Source organism: Melanotaenia boesemani, chromosome 3 (genome assembly GCF_017639745.1).
Source record: "Melanotaenia boesemani isolate fMelBoe1 chromosome 3, fMelBoe1.pri, whole genome shotgun sequence".
Taxonomy (NCBI): domain Eukaryota; kingdom Metazoa; phylum Chordata; class Actinopteri; order Atheriniformes; family Melanotaeniidae; genus Melanotaenia; species Melanotaenia boesemani.
Genome location: NC_055684.1, coordinates 5,815,326 through 5,830,896, shown reverse-complemented (window position 1 = coordinate 5,830,896; position 15,571 = coordinate 5,815,326). Strand labels below are relative to the sequence as shown.

At 41.5% G+C, this 15,571-nt stretch overlaps 1 protein-coding gene across 2 annotated transcripts in view; it reads right to left on the bottom strand.

Annotated features, from left to right (window-relative positions):
- Positions 1 to 15,571, bottom strand: part of cdk18 (cyclin dependent kinase 18) — a 90,946-nt gene that overhangs the window by 24,028 nt on the left and 51,347 nt on the right. For both annotated transcript variants that reach the window (XM_041978583.1, XM_041978590.1), the window contains exons 5-10: positions 15,247 to 15,303; positions 10,784 to 10,898; positions 6,920 to 7,014; positions 6,761 to 6,823; positions 4,057 to 4,180; positions 3,610 to 3,730 (exon numbers count right to left, since the gene is read on the bottom strand). In XM_041978583.1, coding sequence (XP_041834517.1) covers positions 3,610 to 3,730; positions 4,057 to 4,180; positions 6,761 to 6,823; positions 6,920 to 7,014; positions 10,784 to 10,898; positions 15,247 to 15,303 — 575 coding nt within the window. The remainder of the gene's footprint in view (positions 1 to 3,609; positions 3,731 to 4,056; positions 4,181 to 6,760; positions 6,824 to 6,919; positions 7,015 to 10,783; positions 10,899 to 15,246; positions 15,304 to 15,571) is intronic.

The window sequence follows — 15,571 nt, the reverse complement described above, 5'->3', positions numbered from 1 at the left end:
ATGCAGCAGAAATTAAGGATCTCAACCTTACTCTTGATGACCTACCTTCAGAAAGAGCATTGGGTATTCAATGGCACATTAAGTCAGACTGCTTGAAGTTCAACATCAATCTTAAGGACCAACCTGCAACGCGCCGTGGCATCTTGTCGACGGTAGCATCATTATACGACCTGTTAGGGCTGATAGCCCCATTCTTGCTCATTGGAAAGGGAGTGCTGCAGGAAATGTGCAAATGTGGAGCTGGTTGGGACGAGCCCCTGACTAAGGAACTTTATCCACGGTGGGAGAGTTGGAAAAGGGATCTTGCCAACTTGGAAAGGATAAACATCCAAAGGGGGAGTTACGCACCTGCAAACTTTGGAAGAGTAACAAAACGAGAACTACATCACTTCTTGGATGCTAGCACTAGTGGCTATGGACAGTGCTCATATATGAGAATGAGGAATGAAGAGGGACAAATTCACTGCGCCCTAGTTATGGCGAAATCGCGTGTTGCTCCAACAAAGGTCACCACAATCCCAAGGTTAGAGCTAACGGCCGCAGTTGTCTCTGTGAAAACCAGCAACGTGCTAAAAGAGGAACTTGGATATGCTGACATCGAAGAGCACTTCTGGACTGACTCTAAGGTTGTTTTAGGGTACATCAGCAATGAAGCTAGGCGATTCCACACATTTGTGGCTAACCGGATCCAGAAGATACACCTCAGTACAATCAACCAGCAATGGAGATATGTTCCCACTGATCAAAACCCGGCGGATTATGCATCCAGAGGCTTGACTATTGGTGAGCTGATGTCTTCGGATTGGTTCAATGGGCCAAAATTTTTTATGGGACAGGGAACTTCTCCTTCCACAAGAGGTGTCGCCAGAGCTACCAGTGGGAGATCCTGAAATAAAGGGGTCTCAAACGTTTAACACAGAAGCAGCAGAGCAAGACTCTCTGGTAGATCGACTGTCGTTGTTCTCATCCTGCTCTCGAGCAGTTCGAGCAGTGGCACGGATCCTTCGACAGATTAACAAGGACAAATCAGATTGCCTCTCCACAGTAATGGAGCGAGAGAATGCAGAATGTGTCATCATCAAAGACTTACAGAGACAGCAATATCCAGAAGAGCTGAAGTTACTGAAAAAAGGCTCTTGTCTGCCACCTCATAACAAGCTGCACCCCCTCAATGCTTTTCTGGACAAAGATGGTGTAATTAAGGTGGGAGGAAGGCTACGAGAGTCAGATCTTCCTTATTCTGTTAAACATCCTGCAGTCGTACCAAAGAAACACCATATCACAAAGATAATTGCACACTGTCATGAAAAGGTGAAACATCAAGGCAAAGGAATGACCACAAATGAAATCAGATCAAAGGGCTACTGGATCTTAGGGATTGGTCGGGCTGTAGCATCTCATCTTCGCCAATGTGTTATTTGTAGAAAACTTAGAGGACACAAAGAAGAGCAAAAAATGGCCAATCTCCCTTCAGAGCGTGTGGATCCTTCTCCACCCTTTACATTCTGTGGTATGGACTGCTTCGGGCCCTTTATCACTAAACAGTGTGCGCAAAAGATACGGCCTTCTGTTCACATGCTTTTCATCTAGAGCCATTCATATCGAGATGCTAGAGGACATGTCCACGGATTCCTCCGTAAATGGACTGCGCTGCTTCATTGCTATACGTGGTGCAGTGCGTCAGCTCAGGTCAGATCAAGGAAGTAACTTCTTGGGAGCAAAAAATGAACTGAAGGAAGCTCTGAAGGAGATTGACAGCGACAGACTAGCTACCTTCCTCTCTGAGCATCAGTGTGACTTCATCTTTAATGCTCCTGCTTCAAGCCATGTTGGTGGAGTCTGGGAACGTCAGATCAGGACTGTTAGGAGCATACTTAGCTCCACTCTCTCACTTGTCTCTGGGAGTCTAGACAATGCTTTTCTCTGAGCTTTCTTCTATGAAGCAATGAAAATAATTAATAGTCGCCCGCTCACTATTGACAACCTGAACGATCCCAATAGTCTTGAGCCACTTACTCCTAACCACCTGCTCACTATGAAATCCACTCCAGCTCTACCTCCCCCCGGCAAGTTTGTCAGAGAAGATATGTACGCTAAGAAAAGGTGGAGATATGTACAATACTTGGCTGAGCAGTTCTGGAGAAAAGAGTATGTAACTAACATTGCCACCAGATACTGCTGGCTCAACCCAAAGAGGAACCTCCAGATAGGGGATATAGTGTTGATGAAAGATGATGATCTGCCTAGAAATGAATGGAGGTTGGGTAGAGTCTTAGAAACCACTGTGGACAGAGATGGTTTGGTTAGGAGAATTAAGATACGTCTTGGTGACAAAAAACTGGGCAAGAAAGGTGAACGTCTCACCAAACAGTCAGTGCTTGAACGACCAGTTTAGAAACTGGTCTTGTTGCTTAATAGCGACTAGAAAGTTACTGTTATGCACCCTTACATCCTTTGAGATGTGTTATTTGTTTGAGATGTTTGAACACTCCATTAAGACCATGTTTAAGGTCATTTAGGTTGAGAAATCATTTGTGTTTATGTATGCCTACCTTATTATTTTGTTGAAGCACTAATGATTTGGTGGGAGTGTAAATGACCCATGTTTCTTTTGTTTAAGAACAACAACTTACAATATGGTGCCTTTGTTTTTTACATTGTTTATGAATGTGGAGTCATTGTTTTAAATGCTTTTATTTTGGAGACGAGGATGCAGTCCCACGGCACCTCGCAACTTCCGCTTGATCGTAAGATATACGCTAGCGGTGAAAGAATAGAAGGGGAAGTCAAAACGGGAATGCTATGATGCAGTTTGTTCGTGTTAAGGAAATTTAAGGAACTTGTTCGGTTTGTTTTATAGCACTCGGCTGGAAGGTGCAGAGGTATGTTTGTTACAAATCAGAATTTTGGAGTTTATTGTATTTCATTGTATTGAAATACAATGATTTAGCGTGTTGCGCTAGCCAAATAGCTAACGCTAGCTAATAATGTACGGGTTATTGCCAGTAAAAGTGTGGTTATATGGAATGTATGTGAGCTGTAACTGTATTTTTATTTGCTTTCAGCTCTTATGGTGTGCCTGTGACTTTGCCTTGTATGAATAATAAATGTGTAAACCGTCATCATGGGCCATCAGTCATTTCTGGAGAGTGACATTCTGGTTGGGATGCTACAGACGGCACTGGGAATAGACAGGACTAGGAATGGATGTGCCTGGGAATAGACGGGATTGACAATGGATGGATAGGCCTGAGAATGGACGGGACTGGGAATGGACGGGACTGAGAATGGACAGGACTGAGAATGGAGGGACTGGGAACAGATGGGACTGGGAATGGACGGGACTGGGAATGGATGAATGGGACTGGGAATGAATGGATGGGACAGGGAATGGATGGATGGGACTGGGAATGGACGGGACTGGGAATGGATGGGACTGGGAATGGATGGATGGGACTGGGAACGAATAGATGGGACTGGGAATGAATGGATGGGACTGGTAAGGCATAATTTCTACTCTCTTGGTTTTAATTCCACTGCAGGAGTTTTACGATAGAAAACGGATTTCTCGTCATTAGGCCTGGATAATAAAACCAGTGTGTTACTCACCACATGTCGATGGGTGTGGAGTATTCTGTGGAGCCCAGCAGCACATCGGGAGGTCGATACCAAAGAGTCACCACCTCGTTGGAGTAGGTTTTGGTGGGGACGGACTTGGCCCTGGCCAGACCTGAACAGTACAGAGTTTAATTTTCTGTTATAATAAGCTTTCACCTTGTTATGTCAGTATTAACATCTCCAAACTGTCTCCTCATCAGATCCTGACAGATAACACTGTGTTTCCTTTACATATTAAAAAAATGTGACATTGTTGGATTTATAAACTTAATTCCAGCAGAGAACTGAGACATCTCAGAAGAAAGGAGCCTGGTTGCTAGGATACAGGAAGTAAGTGATCAGAGTAGAAGTCTTCAGTGCAGCAGTAAAATAAAATGAAGCTTATCAGCATGTTTTATAGCCAAGTAGCACATTTCTTATCGGGTGCGTCCTTCCTACCAAAATCAGCGAGTTTGAGCTCGCCCTTGTCGTTGATGAGCAGGTTCTGAGGCTTCAGGTCTCTATGGAGGATCTTTCTTTTGTGGCAGTAGGACAAACCACGTAGCAGCTGGAACATGAAGATCTGCAAACATTTAACGTGTTTATCAAATTTTTGTATCATGAACAGCTCAACTGAACTGGGAATAGATGCATTCACCACTTTACCAGCTCCACCTGTTTTACTGCTTAATACAAATAAATCACACAGCAGCATGTAGTCATGCAGATGTGATGAAGACGACTTACTGAAGTTCAAACTGAGCATTAGAATGAGGAAGGAGATTTAAGAGACTTTGAACGTGGCATGGCTGCTGGTCTGAGGATTTACTGGGATTTTCACACACAACCATCTCTAGGGTTTACAGAGAATGGTCTAAAGACGAGAAAATATCCAGTGAGCAGCAGTTGTTTGGACCAGGATATCTTGTTGATGTCAGAGGTCAGAGGAGAATGGGCAGACTGGTTGGAGAGGGTAGAAAGATAACAGGAAGTCAAATAAGCACTGGTTCCAACCAAGGTCTGCAGAACAGCATCTCTGAACACACAACACGTCCAGCCTTGAAGCAGATGGGCTACAGCAGCAGAAGACCACACTGGGTGCCTCCTGCCAGCTAAGAACAGGAAACTGAGGCTACAATTCACACACACTCATCATCAGTATCTTTACCCAGCGGAAACCAGGAAACAAACAAACCTGGACAATAGAAGATGGAGAAATGTTGCTGGTCTGATAAGTCTCCAATTTAGCTCCACATTCAGATGCTAGGTTCAGAATCTGCTGGAAACATCATAAAAACATGGATCCATCCTGCCTTGGATCAACGCTTCAGCTGCTGCTGGTGTAATGGTGGTGGGATATTTTCTTGGCCCACTTTGGGCCCCTTAGTACCAACGTGGCCTGGTTTAACCACCACAGCCTACCTGAGTATTGTTGCTGACCATGTCCATCCCTTTATGACCACAGTGGAGCATCTTCTGATTCTACTTCCAGCAGGATAATGCACCATGTCACAAAGCTCAGATCATCTCCAACCTCAAACCCTTCAGACTGAGAAAGTTTAGCTATTAGTTTCTAAAAGATTCTTCCTGGTGGTGCCCTGTGATTAATGTTTTACATTAATAACTTCTTATTCTTCACTTTTGTCTGCACTCCTAAGAGAAGAAGCAAAAGGACGATCTAGAAAAGTTAGAAAGACGACAGCAAGTAGAAAAGAGAACAAATTACAATAAAGTTGTTAAAAATGGTCTCGTTCCTTTGTTTAATTCTTGAACAGATTCTGGTTCATCCAACCAGAAACACAGAAACGTTGTTCATGTGTAACCGGGAGGACGGTCAGTTAATTTATATGCAAGTCATGTTTTATGTGAAGCAGCAAATGAACCAAACATTTTCCAATTTCTCCCAGTGGAAATGTCACCGCAGTGAAACTGGTTGGATGTTCCACTAATCCAGCCTCCACCGCGGATCACCACTGTGACGGGTGGATGTTCCACTAATCCAGCCTCCACCGCGGATCACCACTGTGACGGGTGGATGTTCCACTAATCCAGCCTCCACCATGGATCACCACGGTGACGGCAGTTTTCAGTGTCAATGAAAAGCTGGACATGTATTTTCCTTTGTGGTCTCCATAAACCAAACAGTCTTTAAATCATTGAATATTATTAACTGTCCTTGGACACTTATTAACAGGAGCTAATAGATAAACTAACTCCGACCATTCCCCAACAACGTAATGTCATTACAGACTGATGAAGCCATTAATGTCACAAATCTGTTGTCTGAAGAGGTTTTATTTCCAGGTTAGTCCAAAATAATTATGGCACTGGAAGCTGTTTTCTCACAGGAATGGTGAGAAATAATATATGTATTATAAAATAATGTATTTGGTTGGTTCATGGTTGAATTAAACTAATCATGTTTTCTCCCAAACGCTACTATAATAACGTTACAGATTAATATTCTGACCAAACAGATGAGGGACTCTTTAAAATCAGTCTTAAATGTAGTAAAAGTTAGTAAAAACATTTATTTTCATCAATAAAATAAATCCCCATCCCCCTTATTTGAATAATTAGAAAATTAACGCATTTTACTTGCATTTTCTTCATGTGCATAAAATGGCATTTAAAGGGTTGAAATAACTTGAATAATTTAGATTTGGTATTTTTTTATCATGACTAAAGTTGATTGAATCATTTCAGAAAAAACAGTGGAAAAGAATATTAATCTGTAATGTTCTTACAGCAGGTTTTTAGGGCAGTAAATTAGTTCTGTTGACCCTTTTAATGAAAATTGAAACAGGAATTTCAAAGTTCTTCAAGAGAAACACTTTCTTACATAAAAAATAAATAAAAAAATAAATAATAAATAAAAAAATCATCCCAAATGGGGAAACACAAACAAAATGACCAAAGACTGAAGTAGTTGAAAGGAAATAAAGAGTCCTTAATGATTTACAGGGGTTAATAATGATGAAAGTCCCAGTAAGGAGAAAAGTTAATTTCCTATAAATCTAACTCAACTCATCCAGGTTTATCATGCTAAAGATGGATTATTACTTTAGCCTTTAAAAATCTTCAGATAAACTTTGGGAAAGTGACCTTAAATTTATTGAAACGAGCCATCCGTCCTTCCCCAACCTTCATACACGAAGCTCACCTTGACGTTATGCATGCTCATGAGATTTCCACAGTTATCCAAGTAATGTTTGAGGTCACTGTCCTGTAGAAAAGAAGAGGCACAGTGATCCCAATCAAACCAATCATCTCACTTTTAGGTAATCGACCTTTAAAAAGCATTGAGTACCAATGTACTCACCAGATACTCAAAGACCAGAGTGAGGCATCGGTCCGTGTGGATGATGTCGTGCAGGGTAACAATGTTGGCGTGTTTGAGGTTCTTTAACAGAGAAACTGGTTAGAGGGAGGAAGGAGACAAGAAGTACACTGTTGATCTAAGGTTCAAGACTAGTTTAAACTGCGTTCTGGAGTAAAGGCAACTAAACTGCAACAGAGGACAAGATGACTAATAATTAATGCTTTGTAGAAAGAGGAGAGAAAAAGAATCTTAAGGTTCACAAAGGAAGCATTTGTTAGAAGTGATGAAAACAATGCATTGCAGCACGAGAACCTGTTTGTGAAACATAGTGGTGATAGCATCGTGGTTTGGGTCAGTTTGGTAGAATCTTAGCTTATCTGATATACAGTATATGTAGTCAAAAATAAAATGTAAGGACACATATGTTTACTGTGTCAGGTACAAAGAAAGACAAAACTCTTATTTTTTAAAGAGCGGTTCATTAAAACAAACCTGTTTCATCCCATTATAATATCTGAGAAATGAGCATAAGACAATAGTTAATGTGAGGAAACAACATGGAGCAGCAGCAGGTCAGGCAGCTGTATGGCTTGTTCTAATCATGACCTCTATCTGCAGCGGTGTAATGATGAACAAGGCAACAAACAGCTTATCAAAAACAAAGCAAATATGTACAACAGAGTTCAGCTTCTACTGATATCAGCTGAGTTCTACTGACTTCAGCCGAGTTCTGCTGACTCTACTAACTTCAGCCGAGTTCTGCTGACATCAGCCGAGTTCTACTGACTCTACTGACTTCAGCCGAGTTCTGCTGACTCTACTAACTTCAGCCGAGTTCTGCTGACATCAGCCAAGTTCTACTGACTCTACTGACTTTAGCGGAGTTGCACTGACTCTACTGACATCAGCCGAGTTCTACTGACTCCAGCCGAATTCTACTGACTCTACTGACTTCAGCCAAGTTCTGCTGACATCAGCCGAGTTCTACTGACTCTGACATCAGCCGAGTTCTACTGACTCCAGACGATTTCTACTGATTCTACTGACTTCACCCAAGATTTACTGACACTCAAAATTCTAATGACTCCAGACGAGTTCTACTGACTGACTTCAGCAAAGATCTGCTGACATCATTCGAGTTCTGCTGACTCTACTGAGTCAGCGAGCATTACTGTGCACTGTAGGGAGTTTGCTTTCTTACAGTGGGCAAGCCATTTTCTCTTACAACCATCTTTGGTTTGATACTCATCTGTGATGGTTGAGGCATGGATGACGGAGAGGTAGGAGCCAGACGGGTGCAGGAATAAAGGTTTTAATTACAAACTACTTACAAGGACGAGACACAGCAGGAAACACGACGGATGAACTGAAAGCAAGGAGCATAAATACACAGAGGAAGGAACAGGGAACAGGTGAAGTGCATTTGCAATTAAACAAGGTGAGCTAACGAACAGGAAACAAAACACAAAATACAAGGAGAATGAACTGCAGATGTGGGCTTGGGTCTGGAGAACCTGGGTTCAAGTCCCCGGGCTGGTAACTAAGGTAAAACCATTGTGGGTACCTGATCAAAGCCCTCAACACCCGGCTGCTCCCTGGGCGCTGGAATCTGGCAGCCCACTGCTCCTAGCAACCAGGATGAGTTAAATGCAGAGAAAGAATTTCCCTACTGTGGTACTAATAAAGGATGATTAAAGACAATGAACCCAGATGGAGGCAACCTAAACCAAAAACACACAGACCATGACACTAATCCCTTTTCCTGAAGAGGATGGTAAGAGAAAAACTGATCTAAGTCTTTAGAGGCTGGACATCCATAAAAAACAAAACTCATCTTCAATTGGCCTCATCCTGGCTCAGTTTCCTGAGCTGGACCTTCCTTTTCCTGTCATCCTGTACTGGTTTATCTGCATTAATAATAACCAAGATGAGCAATAATCATTAACATTGGAAAGGAAACAGGTTTCTAATTCAGAAACTCACTGACAGAACTGCAGGAATGGACTAGCTGCGGTTGGAACATATGACATCTTAATGTAATTTTATGCAGAAGCTTATTACCAACCCAGTCCTGCACCTGTACCTGGAACTATTTTTCTTGTGGTTCCTGTCCCTTTCGTCCATTTCCACCTTCTGCTCATCCTTTTAGATCTCCTTCTCCTGTCTCTCCTCATATATCACTTCCTCCTCCCACTCTATAACTGTCAGCTAACACTTGCTGTTGTTAACAGATATGTAATTGAGGCTAATTGTGTCGTCCCCTAGGTAAAAGACAAGCCATTGTCCCCAGCCTATGTCCCGTCCATCTTCCTGTTTGTCTGCCCTCATGAGAAAAGAAGGCAACAGGATGATCTGGAAGAGTAAGAGAGATGATAACAAGCAGAAAAGACAACAAATAACATTAAAGTTGTTAAAAATGGCCATTCACTCATTTAATTCTTGAACAGATATTATGATCCAGATGTGGGCTATGGTTAGATTGGGTGAAAGTGTTCCTTTTATTTATGCTTTGTTTCTACCTTGTCCTGTCCAGCATGGTGGCAGCAGAATGATGATCTGGGTGCTGTGTTGTGCAGAACACACTTGCTTTGCCAAGGGGAGCTTTACAGGTGTAAGGCTTCTCTTGATAATCTGATTTTTATTTTTTTTAATCATTCATTCATTTTCTGTATCGCTGTGTCCGATTTAGGGTCATGGGGAAGCTGGAGCCTATCCCAGCATTTAGCAGGTGGGAGGCAGGTACACCTGGACAGGTTGCCAGTCCATCACAGGGCCAACACACAGAGAGAAAGATCCACCCACACTCACTCCTGGGAGAATTTAGAGAGACCAATTAACATAAGTGGTTTTTGGATGGTGGGAGGACGCTGGAGTACTGGGAGAGAACCCTTGCATACACAGGGAGAAACATGCAAACTCCACACAGAAAGGCCACAGTTTGAACTTCTCGAGGCTCGAATCAGTGACCTTCTTGCTGTGAGGCCGTGGTGCTAACCACCACACCACCATATATTCAAGAAAAAAAAAAAAAAAAAATGGCGGTGCTCACTACAGCTGCTGCAAACTTCTCTCCTAGCCAGTGCCTTGATTATAGAAATAAGTTCCTCTACAGAAGTGGTCTTCAACTCCGGTACTCGTGAGGTACTCACCTGCAGGTTTTAGATGTCTCCTACTACAACACACCTCTGAACAAGCCTGTTAATGACCCAGTGATTTGAGTCAGGTGTGTTGCATCAGGGTAGAATCCAAAACCTGCAGGACAGTAGCTCACAGGGACCGGAGTTGGAGATCCCTGCTCTACAGTCAACATGAACTTCTTCGGATAGGACACGATGTCGAGTAGAAGGAAACAGCTGAGAATATTGACACACAAAACATCCCAGCGGACATGACGAGAACCCCAGGTCTTCGTGGATCACCATGCCCACGGAGAGGAGGTGAAGGCGGTGTCGAGAGAAAAAGCAGAAGCGGGGCTGCAGAGCCGGAGTGTTAACCCGACTCCGGAGAAAGCCACACAAACCACCGCTTCCTAACAGGTTCCTCAAGTCTGGAAGGGGTGTGTGTTGGGACTCTGCGGGGCTACGTAGTGCCTACGGCGGTGATGCAAACATCGCACAAGTATGAAACTGCCTTTAGCCCTAACCCACCCCAGCACCTCTAACCAATACGATTATTAACAATAAGTCCTGTTTCTTCAGACTCCAATCACCCAACACAAAAATTGAAACCAAACGTTTTTAGTTTGTTTTGCTTGCGGATGCATTCACATATGTGTGCACATGAAGTCACTGATAACAGAATATGATATTTGTTGTATCACAAATGTGCGCGTATGTGTGTGTGAAATAGTTTGTGTGTGTGTACCCTCTCTAATGGCCGTGCAAGGCGCTCCTTCCTCGTGCTCCAGCCGAATCTCCTTCAGCGCCACCAGGTTCTCCGTTAGTTTACTTCGCCCTTTGAACACTGTGGCATACGTCCCCTGAAATCAGAACAAACATACTGATTTTATCATAATATAATAATAAATGAAGAGATAATTAACTGAAGTACTGGGGAGAGGAAAGACTACAGAATCAAGAGAGAATCTTCCATCTTTGCAGATGATGTTCTTTTTCAGATAGGCAACAGTTCTCTTTCCAAAACCTTGAACTGCTCCTTCAGAGTTGAGACGGAGCTGCTGTCCCCAGTATGACTGTTAAGAGTATGTTTTGTTCAGAGTTAAGCTGAGGGAGCAGAGTGGTGAATGGGTTGGTGTGACATCAACAGTTATAGCAGAGCTGAAGGCTAATCTGTTTTTACATTTTCAACTTTGCACTGTGATTGAAAGAATATCGTAACGAGTCTTAGAAACATGATAAAAACTCTGGATATATCAAGAGGGAAGTCACATTCATTATAAACAGGCCGTCCAGAACACAGACGGGGCCTCCGTGATGTCACATGGGAGTCTATGGGGATTTGCTCTGTTTTGGAGCCAGCCCCTAGTGGATGAACTTCCTCATAGGCTTCACATTTTACTGCTGGAGGTTGCCGCTTGGTCTAGAAACAGTCTCCCGGATTTAACTAAGCTAACAAGTAAGAGCCTCCCATTGGATAATTCCTGTATAGGCAAGGCAAAGGCAAATTTATTTGTATAGCACATTTTATGTACAAAACAATTCAAAGTGCTTAACATAAAACATTAAAAGCATTACAGCTGGGTGCAGGAAGCAATAACAAGTGCATAAAAAAAAGCATTAAAAGAAATAAAATAAATTGAATAAAAAAAAAAAGAAAAAAGCTAAAATAAAATAGATGAAATGCAAGAAATATAGTTCCAGTGTGGGGGAAAACATTATTAAAACATGATCAAATGATCAAAAATTCAAGCTTAAAAGAAACAGATGCAGATCTGGACTTTAAAATAAAAACTACTGAAATGCAGCAGAGAACAGGTGGATCTTTAACCTGGATTTAAACTAACTGAGTGTTTCAGCTGATCTGAGGCTTTCTGGGAGTTTGTTCCAGACATAGATGGTGATATTTTATCTGTAACAAGTTATTTTACCCTAAATGGACCATCACCTTCTATGATAAAATGTGGTCAGAAAAACATTCTGAATACCATTTACCATACCAGCTAACCAAAGCGCTGTACAAGAAATCAAAAAGAAAAAAAAACAAAACAAAACATAAAACAGCACTAATAAAGAACATTGAGTGTTTTTATTCTTGTGTTTTTAATCATGTAAAGAACTCTGTGTTGCCTATGACATGAAAAGCGCTTTATAAATTAAATTTGATTTGATGAAGGCAGTGTCAAATTTGTATAGAAAATGAATGGCTCACAGCTGTGAATCGGTTCCCATTGTTCATTTAAAAGAGTCGTTCAAAAGAATCGATTCATTCACGAACATCACATCTCTAATGTGATGGCAAATATGGTTGAACAGCTCAGACAGACAAAAAGGGGCAAGACCATTAAGAAAATTAAAGTAATCTTCAAGTGGATTCGTAGATGAACGGGAAGCCAATTAAGAGATGCTAAAACCAGAGTTATGTGCTCTGGTTTGCTTGTACCAGTTAAAAACCCTGCAGCAGTGTTTTGTACCAGCTACAGGCGTGAGATGAAGTCTGGCTAATTCCAATAAAAACAGAGTTACAGAGATCCAGACATGAGGTGATGAAAGGTGATGAAAGGTGATGAAAGGCGAGAATGTCATGGTCTACTGTGCTGAAAGCAGCTGTTAGATCTAAAAGCCGAAGTAAAACACAGTCCCCAGAAGCTATTGCTAAAACATGTCTTTAAAAACCCTTAAAAGAGCTGATGGTACGTTTTATGCTGGGCTCACACCAAACGATTTTCACGGTCGCATACTAAAAACGGAAGTCTTTAGGAAATCTTAGGAGTCTCACTGGAGTCACAGCGCTCTCCCGTCATCTCCATCGTTAGGTTTAAGGTGGGAATCTGCGCTGTTTCATGTCAGTCTTTCTCTAGTCTTGGATCTGCGACAATATCAAACGTGTTTGATATTATCACAAGTCGCAGTGACGAAACACAATCAACAACCAATAGATGAGCTCTGACAAAAGCAGAAACAGGAATCCTGACAATACCAGCAAAAACGGACGAAAAAAAAATAAAAAAAATTAAAAATAAAATAAAAAGACAAACAAGAAGCGGTGATGAAACGTCGTCGGTGGACTGTCCAGAAAGAGGAGAGGGTGGTTATAAAGAAGTAAATGTCTGCTGTGGATCATTTATGTGTTACAGTATAATGATCTAACAAATGAGAGACTAGAAACTCATTCATCCCTCCAGATGTTGATGAGTCGGTGTAACACCTCGTGGAGATGCAAAGGCACACTTCATAAAATAATGTGTAATTCCTTATTGATCCTGGAGGGAAACTCTACCCTTGTTTGCTTTGCTGTGGGCAGATCAGCCCTGTTCAATATCAACTGTCCAACATATCACAAAAAATGAATCTAGTTGTAGTCTTGGGGTCACTTTGCCAAGGGATTCAATAGGGAAGTGACCCCAAACTTTTGAACGGTAGTGTAGTGATTCACAGTCTTGTAAAATCTCAGTCTGAGACTTGGCTAATACTGTACAAGCCTGTGGGGGCAGTCTATGATCTGGGGTTGCTGCAGTAGGTCAGGTCTAGGTTCAGGTCTAGGTTTGGCACAACACAGCAGCCAGACCATCATTCTGCTTCCACCGTGCTGGACAGAACAAGGTAAAAAAATAAATAAATAAAAAAGCTCCTTTATCTATACTTACATACTTGTTGCTCTTCATTGCTCTTATTACTTAATTGATTTTCTGTTTTTAATTTCAATGTTTTTCTCATGGGGATCTGACATGCTGGAGCTTTGCCCACTTGGTCTGCAGAGGATAGACTTTAAAGTTCTGCTGCTGGTCTATAAAGCTCTGATTGCTTTAGCACCAAAATACATCAGACATCTCTTGACCCAGTATGAACTTACCAGACCCCTCAGGTCATCTGGATCCAGTTTCTTATCAGTTCCCAGAGTCAGAACCAGACATGGAGAAGCTGCATTCAGCTTCTATGCTCCACATGTCTGAAACAAACTCCCAGAAAACCTCAAATCAGCTGAAACACTCAGTTTATTTAAATCCAGGTTAAAGACCCACCTGTTCTCTCCTGCATGGAAATAGTTTTTATTTTAAAAAGTCCAGATCTGCAGCTGGTTCTTTTAAGCTGAAATTTTCAAACTTGATCATGTTTTTATATAATGTTCTTTTTCCTTTGTTTTGTTTCCATTTTAAATTATTCTTCTTATTTTCTCTGTAAAGCACTTTGAATCATCCTCTCGTTGAATTTAGCTGTACAAATAAACTTACCTTGCAGGGTTGTTGCTATGGGGATGACGTTTGGGTGGCTGGGGGGGTCCTGCAGTGTGGACCCCAGCCTGCCCGGATCGGGGCTATTCCTGAGGTGGTGGCTCCTGTTGTTAGACAGATCCCCAACATATCGTTTCCTCACAGCAGCATCAAGCCAGATTATATTCTTATAATTACATCAAGTGAAGAGACCAGGTGGGGGGCGCTTCAGGTGTGTGTGTGTGTGTGTGATTTAATTGTTTTACATTGTTTTCAATATGCAAACGTGCTTTATAAATAAAATATGATTTGGACAATTAATGTAATTTTTAAGACACATATGACTGACTGGAGGCCTGATGGGAAAATGCAAAATAGCTAAACATTATATCCCTGTTAATCAGGAAAGAGCTCCACCATGACACAAGTCCAGATAAGCAGCAAAAACTGATCTCCTGCAGTTACTCATAAACCAGCAGGAATGTTTTTTTTTAATTTAATAATAGGAACAAAACGATGGAATCTGTTAACTTTTATTATTTACTTTACATTCCATGAAGCTCATAAATAAATCTCCATTAGTGAACAAAGTTTGAAGTTTAAACCAGTAGATCCTCATATTTCACATTAATGCATGATGGGCAAACGGGCTTTGCTTTAATCCGTTAATGAATGTGTTTGTCAGAGTTTTAATCCTCATCTATAAAAGCTTTAAACCCGCGAGTCTTCAGGTGTTTTTAGAACTGTAGAAAATGCACTGCAAGTTGAAAAGACAGCAAATCTTTTGGATATTTCGTGAAGAGCCCAAGTAGAGCGACATCTGGCAGCCATGTTGGTTATATAACTCTAGTCCGCCCTGTAAGCTGGCACATAAAAATCTAAGTGTGTAATATGGTAGATATTATTAGTGAGGCACTTTGTCCTTTATTTAGCTTCATGTTGCTGTTCATTCCTCTCTGGACTGTTTGCTGCCTTCAAAGACCATCGGTAGATTGCATACCTCACCAAGTTTGCCGAGCTTCACGTACGTCTCCAGTTTCCCAAAACCTATGTCAGACTAGAAGACAAAACAGAGAGACATTATTCTTAAAGTGATTTCATTCTGACAACACATTGCATTTAAAGTCATGTTTTTACCCTCTTTCAGTTGTAAGTGTTAACATATCAGGACATTAAAAAAAACCTCATCTGGTTCTGATAATTAGAGAAACACAATTATAGATGATGGCCCATAAGTGTCATTATTTACCAAAAACTGAGACAAAATGCAAAAATAAAATTGAAATACTCCGTTACTGCCTCCATGTAGCAGCCAAGAGCTGCCG